This window comes from Lucilia cuprina, chromosome 2, assembly GCF_022045245.1.
Source record: "Lucilia cuprina isolate Lc7/37 chromosome 2, ASM2204524v1, whole genome shotgun sequence".
NCBI classification, from domain to species: domain Eukaryota; kingdom Metazoa; phylum Arthropoda; class Insecta; order Diptera; family Calliphoridae; genus Lucilia; species Lucilia cuprina.
The window spans coordinates 7,517,046-7,525,613 of NC_060950.1; the positions used below are offsets into that span (position 1 = coordinate 7,517,046).

Genomic DNA, 8,568 nt, shown 5'->3' on the forward strand with positions numbered 1-8,568 from the left:
TCTGTTCTAGTTCTGTTCTAGTTCTGTTCTAGTTCTGTTCTAGTTCTGTTCTAGTTCTGTTCTAGTTCTGTTCTAGATCTGTTCTAGTTCTGTTCTAGTTCTGTTCCAAGTTTGTGCTAGTTCTGTCTTAGTTTAAATTCTATTTCATTGGAAACTATTGATATTTCATCGCAATAAAGTGAATTCCACGAAGCCACTCTCTCTATTAAAGACATGTTGCCAAAAATACATGAGTGCTACTAGCAAGTTTTTAATTGAAATTCAGTTAATACTATCACAAACACACTTACATACAATAAATGTTTGCAATAAAGGGTATTAAAAGGGATTCAATTTAAAAATAGTTGTTTTTTCCTCTTTGTATTACAAAAAAATAATAATATTAATAAACATTATTTACTTTAATATAAATGTATATAAGTATGTGCAACGTAAAATATTCCTGCAGAGAAAAAGTAAATTGACCTGTTTTCTGCATGATCCCTAAAAAAATCGCTAGTAAATTTTATTTAAATTTTAGTTATTGACATTTAGTTTTAAAAATATGAACTTAAGAAGAAAATTAACACGCGACACGCTATCTATTTAATATCCTTAGCAAATTTATACAGATAATTCCTTGAACGACCGGGTTATTTAGTTTATACACATATGAGTTAACACACAACTGCTAATGTCCTGTATTCATATGCAAATTTTTATGTAGTTTAAGTGATGCGTGAACTCTCTTTTACAAGTGAATAATTAAGAAATTAATGACAGACAATGGCCTGTGTATCCCTCTGGCTAAGTATTATATGTATGCATATTGCATAAAAAGATATGCACCTCAAAATTTGCGAGGGATAGAAGAAATTTTTCTTTGAAACTGTAAACCTATTTGAGTTCGAATACAACTGCCTTTTGAGATCTTTGATCAAAGTTTTTAAATAATATTCCAAATTTAAAATTTTTCCAATCTATCCTCGTTTTTATTTCAACAATATATTTACATCCTTTTAAATAAAATAAGGATCAAAATTGTATTCACACACACATACATACAAGCAAACACTGAACTCACAGTCAAAACTTTATCACGGACACTCGGTGTAAATATCTGGACAGTTCACAAGACTGTAATTGTCATAAAGGAGACAGACGCCTTGGTCAAGGAAATCACACATTTGTCTGGAAGCGAAAACAAACGTATTCACCGAACAAACCAAACAACAGACAGATTATATATAGAGAGGCCGAAGGACAAACTAACAAACATACAATTTCCATAAATCATGAACAATTAAGTGGAAATTTATACACAAAAATTTACATATTTCCATACGTTAAGAAAGTGAATGTCTTTTGTTTAATGATTTAATATAAAGTTTACTTTTGAATAAATATTTGTTTATGTATATGTATGTATGTAATAGTATTTTTATTTAAAAGTTTTAAATTTTGAAGAACTTTTTCTTTAACATATTATAATTTTTTTTTTCGAAATTCACCGAATAGATAGATAGATAGATAGATAGATAGATAGATAGATAGATAGAAAGATAGATAGATAGATAGATAGATAGATAGATAGATAGATAGATAGATAGATAGATAGATAGATAGATAGATAGATAGAAAGATAGATAGATAGATAGATAGATAGATAGATAGATAGATAGATAGATAGATAGATAGATAGATAGATAGATATATAGATAGATACATAGATAGATAGATAGATAGATAGATAGATAGATAGATAGATAGATAGATAGATAGATAGATAAATAAATAGATAAATAGATAGATTGATTGATAGATAGATAGATAGATAGATAGATAGATAGATAGATAGATAGATAGATAGATAGATAGATAGATAGATAGATAGATATATAGATATATAGATAGATAGATAGATAGATAGATAGATAGATAGATAGATAGATAGATAGATAGATAGATAGATAGATAGATATATAGATAGATAGATAGATAGATAGATAGATAGATAGATAGATAGATAGATAGATAGATAGATAGATAGATAGATAGATAGATAGATAGATAAGTAGATAGATAAATAGATAGATAATTAGATAGATAGATAATGGATAGATAGATAAATGGATAGATAGATAAATAGATAGATAGGTAGATAGATAGATAGATGGATAGATAGATAGATAGATAGATAGATAGATAGATAGATAGATAGATAGATAGATAGATAGATAGATAGATAGATAGATAGATAGATAGATAGATAGATGGATAGATAGATCCATCAACAAATCATCAAAACTAATTTTTATGCAGTTTCAAATGACATATTAATTTAAATAATTTTTTAAAAATGTTTTAGAATTTTTTAAATATACGTTATGATTTTTTTTTATACTTTTATCGCTTCATAATACTAAACATTTCCTTATTCAATTGTTATAAATAAAAATTTCATAATAAATGTAATAGAAATTTTTTTTAATTAAAAAAGTTTTCAATTCCTTAACATTCAATAAAAGTGACAATGAAATTGTAATAAAATACATATATCTTATACAAGGGATTTAGTTTTGTTTTCCCACCAACTTTTCTTAATAGCTTGTATTTATTTGACATTAATTTGCATATTTGATTTTTATTATACCCTTCACCTTCGTGAGAAGGGTATGTATGTATAAGTTTGTCATTCCGTTTGTAATTTTTATAATATAATTTTCCGACCCTATAAAGTATATATATTCTGGATCCTTTTAGATAGCGGAGTCGATTAAGCCATGTCCGTCTGTCTGTTGAAATCAGTTTTTAGAGGTCCCCAGATATCGGCGAGATCCAAATCTTTAATAATTCAGTTAGACATGCTTTCGAGAAGATCGCTATTTAAAATTAGCAAAATCGGTCTATAAATAACGGAGATTTTTTTTCATTTTCATTTTTTTCCATGTTTTGTAAAAAAGCAACAACAACACTGTGAATTGGATAAAGATGTACATGTGTGTGTGTAGATGTATTTGTTTTTATTCAGCTGTGTATTTTTTTTGGTATGTTTGGATGCTGTTCTGTTCTCACGAAGGTAAGTGGGTATAACAAGAACAAGGAAATAAATCAGTAATATGTTGGTAATACAGCTCATATTCGTTTGAGGGCGGTAATACAGTTTGACGGTGGTATTACAGTACAACGGTTAATATTTCTTTCTGCTATAGTTTATATTTGTGTGTTATGTGTGACATGTGTGCAGAGATACAAAATAAATAAAAACTGTTTTTTAAAACATACTTGGTGAAGGGTATATAAGATTCGGCACAGCCGAATATAGAAATATTACTTGTTTTTTTACCTTTTTTGTTCTCATCATTTCTAAATATCACCGGATTATTTAATACTTCATTTACTTTTTACTGTTTATTGAGATTTCGTTTTTTTTTAGCAACTTTTCGGATTTTATCCTTATTTAAGTGATTTGGTGATAATGTTTTAACAGGTCTCAGTTGTCATTAATGGCGTCAACATTATAACTTATCGCTGTGGAAGAAAATAATCACACAGTTTTTACATCGTTTTTTTCTTTATTAAATGTTTTTTTTTAGTCCAAGAGTAAGGTAATTCTTGTTATTAAATTAAATGTTATTAAATTTAATTATGAGTGCTTTCACCAATGATTTAAAACCAATGCTATGTCCAATTCATTTAAGGACTTAAGGACATACACAATAATTATTTAGCGACAGTTTTCTTTATAACAGATAATTATACAGTGATGTTTCAATATAACCGATAAACTTATATTGAGCCAATAATTTCGATGCCATCGTTACTTTTTACAATATGCCGCCACTGTCCACCAATAATGTTTGCGCCGCCAAGTATTTTGCATCGACTTGTATCTCTGCAATAATATCATTAAATATTCTAAAACAAAATTTTAACATTTCGTATTGAAAAGAATATTAAAAACATAAATTCTAATTAACTTTTTGTCTTTATAATCTGGCATAACAAGTTAAGATCACAAAATGTCTTAACGCATATAGACACCAAAGATAATGATAAATAAAATACTTTCTAAACAATACATATTTATTAATAATGTTATTATGATATTGTAGAACCAGTTTCATTACTTTCTTTGAGAAGGGTACTGAAATTGTTCATTTCAAAAAAACAAAGTTTCTTAATATATACGAAAAAAATATGTATTTGTCTATTACAATTCAGTTAAAATTATATAATTATATAATTTTACAATTCTATGGTAGAAATTGAACGCATAAAATTATATTACAAAAGGTTTTTGTACTTTTGTAAAATTAGAAAATAATATTTCATATTATACATGAAATTTTCCTAAATAATATGAAAATACATACTATTATTTGATTTTTTTTTTTTCGTAAAGTTTAGCATGAATTATTTGTTCTATAGACATTTAGAATATGTTAAGGAAAAATTAAATTAAAATTTTCCTAGTATTTAATACATTCATAAGCAACGTTTGAAAAGTAATCCATTGGACACCCTAGTAAATGTACTTTAAAGATACTAATAGAATAAATAGAAAAAAATATTTCTTTAGTCTAAAATGAAAACCCATTGTATGCCTGTTTTAATAAAAACTAGTTACTCAATATATCGAAATAAGCAATTGTATTTATTGTGCATATTTTATTCAAGAACTTTTGTTTCTTTTTATTTATCTTTTAAATTATTTATTAACTGCACCACCGAATGACTATAAAATATCAATAACGGTTTGCAAATAATATCAGTAGCAACGTTTAATTACTACTAGAAACATTGTTTGGAAAAAATTTAACGGCTAAAATGAAAGTTTTAATAATATTAGCTATTTGTGTGGCAGTAGCAAGGGCACAATTTGGATTCGGCGGAGCTGGATCTCAAGCACAAGCACAAGCTCAATCCCAATCTCAATCTTTAGGTGGTGGATTTGGTGGCGGTGGATTAGGTGGTCGTGGATTTGGACGTCGTGGATTTGGAGGTCCTGGATTTGGAGGTCCTGGATTTGGAGGCCCTGGTTTTGGTGGATTTGGTGGCAGTCAAGCCGGCGCCACTGCCGGTGCCAGTGGATTTGGATCCGGATTTGGAAGATAAAAATTTTAACTCTTATTTCTATGAAAAATATATTTCATAAATGAACAGTAAATGTTAATTAATAAAATAAAACGGATACAGCTAAATAGAAATGAAGATTTTCTACAAATACATATGTACATATATACATATGTATACTTTATTTACTATTGTCAATATGTCACTCATACATCTTTCTGATGTTGATTTATATAGGAAACATACCGTTACCAACGAATAATAAGGAACTGGAAGCAGGTCTTGAGAAAGGACAGTTATATAAAAATTACATTGGCAATACCAGTGCCATTATTTAGTACTCCACGGGCGGTCTTGGGCATCATTCTATAGCTGTCATCCATACAGCATTTTGTAGTGGGCGGGGCGGCTTGGAATCTGCTAAGACTCTATGAATATTCGTTAGTCAAATATTCACGTGACGACTAAACAAAAATTCTACTAATAGGTCTACTTAATCAGGGTAATTCCTCTTGCGGAATTACATATTATGATATTACGACTCTAGACTTTAGTGTAACATCTCTGATAGAATTTCCAACTAGGGATGATTAGCTTCTATCTAATAAATTGCTTGATGAATGTACAGTTTTCACTGATGGGTCCAAGATGTAGACCGGCACGGCTGTCGGTGTCAATATTGCAGATATCAACATAAAACGGTTCTTCATACTCCTAGACGAATGTAATGACTTTTAAGCAGAAATCCTAGCGATCTGGAAAGCGATGGAACTGATTCAAAATCATATTGATCCAGAGTCAGTTGTGACTATTTATGTTGATAGACAAGCTGATCTCAGAGGATTGCCTTGTCATACGGTACATTTGCGGCTGGTTGTAGAATGTAGAGACTGTTTGCCATTAGAATGCGTTAGGTGCCGGGACACTGTACTGTGAATGGTAATGAGGTTGCGGACGAATTGGCTTGATTAATTTTAAACTTTTAACTAGATGACAGAGAAACGATGGTGAAACTACCAATTTGTATATTGATATTCGAAAGATTCCGTGATATTATAGACCAGTCCTGGAAAAGTAGTATGAAAGGCCCTATAACTAAAACTTTGTATAAGGGCAGTAAGTGGGACAGCTATACACCGGACTATTGAAAGTTGTGAGAAGATGAGGAGTCGATAGAGTATATAATTTGGTATTGTCCTAGGTTATAGAATAGTAGACTGATATAGCTAGGGAATAGATTCCATGACGTAATGGATATTGCAGGATATTGACTCTCGCACTTTACTAGGTTTTGTCAAGGGAATTAGTCACTTTCACTTTAGTCCAGTGGTGCTCAAACACATATAGAATTAAACCTATTGTGTATGTGTATCAACTTAGCATCAGCAGAATTTTCTTACCCTACCACGCGTGCTCTGAAATGGCAATATTGAGTTCCTTTGCTTTAGTCTATTCTTTTACCTATCTTCTTTCGTTCTAGTTTTTCTTGTAGAGTTTTTTTTTCTGTTTTTCGGAATAACTTTGGAAAGTAATTATGCATAAAAATCTACAGATCTTTGTGTAAAATTTATTTTAATGTTAAAATAAACAATTGGCTATTGAGCCATTACGATTCGGTATAATTATTTATGTTTAATCGCCAGATGGCATGACTTAACGGAACTTGTATGTGCCATACGTAAGAAATCATTAACCCATAAATTCTATTGGAATCCCCTTGTCAGATTTACAAATATTTAATGGCAAAACGATAATTGCGTTCTAGATTGTGGTTTTAACAAATATTTATATTAAGCTCGTGTACAAATATTAAATTAAAATATCAATTGAAACAAGTAAGAGATCATTATATTAGATCTAGATTGAATATATTATACTCTACAACGATATTTTTATAAAAATTAAAGAAAACCTAATGTACAATTATCTCTGGAAGATTCACCCATAAGAACTAAGTTCTTAAATTTTACACAATATATTTTAATATTTATCTGAATATTTTAGAGAAAAAAATGGTGGACTCTCATCTCGGGAGCGTGAAGCCTTCACATGAAAAAATAATTTGAGTTGCTAGATATACGAAAAGGCGGGTTAGGACCAATATTTATGTCTGTTGCAAACATAAGCACAAACGTGTAATACCTCTGTGGTGTAGCGTATAATTAAATGATTTAATTTTTTGGTTTAGAAATTAGTTAATTAATGCAAAAAATTTTAAATTTTTTTTTTTGCATATTTCGGGCGCAGAACATGTGCATTATGCCCTAAAACTTAGTAAGGATGGTATTCATAAGAGTGTCGTTCCATTTGTAACTCTATAATGACTAACTAATTAACTAACTAACTAAGTAACTAACGAACTAACTAACTAACTAACTAACTAACTAACTAACTAACTAACTAACTACCTTGCTAACCAACTAACTAAATAACTAACCAACTAAAATAAATGCCATATGATAAAGTGTACATAAGATTCGCCATCACTAAGCCTTACACTGTTACCTGATATCATTCAAATTACTTTTTAACTGCATCACCGAAAGCCTATAAAATCTAAATATTTAATGACAAGATATATCAGTAGCAAACTTCAATTATTATCAGAAGCATCGTTTATACAACAAATTGTAGAAATGAAAGTTTTAATAATCTTATTGATCTGTGTAACGGTTGTAAAAGCGCAATATGGATTAGGCTTATCCCAATCGCAATCACAAGCACAATCTCAATCACAGTCGCTTGGTGGTGGTTTTGGAGGATTTGGATTCCCAGGTCGTGGTCATCGTCATGGTGGACGTGGCTATGGTGGTGGATACGCTCCAGGTGGATATGGTGGTGGATATGCTCCAGGTGGTTATGGTGGTGGATTTGCTCCCGGCGGTTATGGTGGTGGATTCGGTGGTTCATCTTCTTCTGCCTCGGCGTCGGCTGGTGCATCTGGTGGCGGAATAGGTGGACCAGGCGGAATAGCTGGTAGTAATGCTGGTGCCAGTGCAGAAGCTTCCTCATCTGGCGAAGGATTTGGCTATGGCTATTAAGTGTTTCTTAGCAGTAACGCGAAATGTTTAAATAATTAAACCCATCAAAATATAAATAATTTTCTATTGAATTAATTCCTAAATTGAATAGTTGTTTTATTCATGCAACTATTAATGATGTGTTGGTGTGTAATTGTGCTTAATTCTACCTCATACAAATATCTGTCTTAAATATCCAAATCTTTGATGGAGTAAATTCTGTACTTCATTACATCGGACGTAAGGACGTCATCACCCTGCTCGCAAAATTAAAATTTGCTTATATCTCAAATGTTTGTTTAGAAATTTTAGTTAAAATAACAGATATTAAATTAAAAATGATTTAGAAATAGAACTGAATTAGAACTGAACTAGAACTGAACTAGAACTAAACTAGAACTAAACTAGAACTGAACTAGAACTGAACTAGAACTGAACTAGAACTGAACTAGAACTGAACTAGAACTGAACTAGAACTGAACTAGAACTGAAC

At 30.2% G+C, this 8,568-nt stretch overlaps 2 protein-coding genes across 2 annotated transcripts; both read left to right on the forward strand.

Moving 5' to 3' along the window:
- Window positions 1-4,809: 4,809 nt before the first annotated feature.
- Window positions 4,810-5,097, forward strand: LOC111683921 (acanthoscurrin-2-like). The gene has a single exon (XM_023446043.2). It carries the CDS (start codon window positions 4,810-4,812, stop codon window positions 5,095-5,097), a length of 288 nt encoding a protein of 95 aa, XP_023301811.2.
- A 2,594-nt stretch (window positions 5,098-7,691) lies between these two features.
- Window positions 7,692-8,096, forward strand: LOC111683983 (glycine-rich protein 2-like). The gene has a single exon (XM_023446102.2). It carries the CDS (start codon window positions 7,692-7,694, stop codon window positions 8,094-8,096), a length of 405 nt encoding a protein of 134 aa, XP_023301870.2.
- The last annotated feature ends 472 nt before the right edge of the window (window positions 8,097-8,568 follow it).

Excerpts from the sequence above, each read along its gene's own strand:
- LOC111683983 (XM_023446102.2), top strand. The coding sequence starts at position 7,692 with ATGAAAGTTTTAATAATCTTATTGATCTGTGTAACGGTTGTAAAAGCG.
- LOC111683921 (XM_023446043.2), top strand. The coding sequence starts at position 4,810 with ATGAAAGTTTTAATAATATTAGCTATTTGTGTGGCAGTAGCAAGGGCA.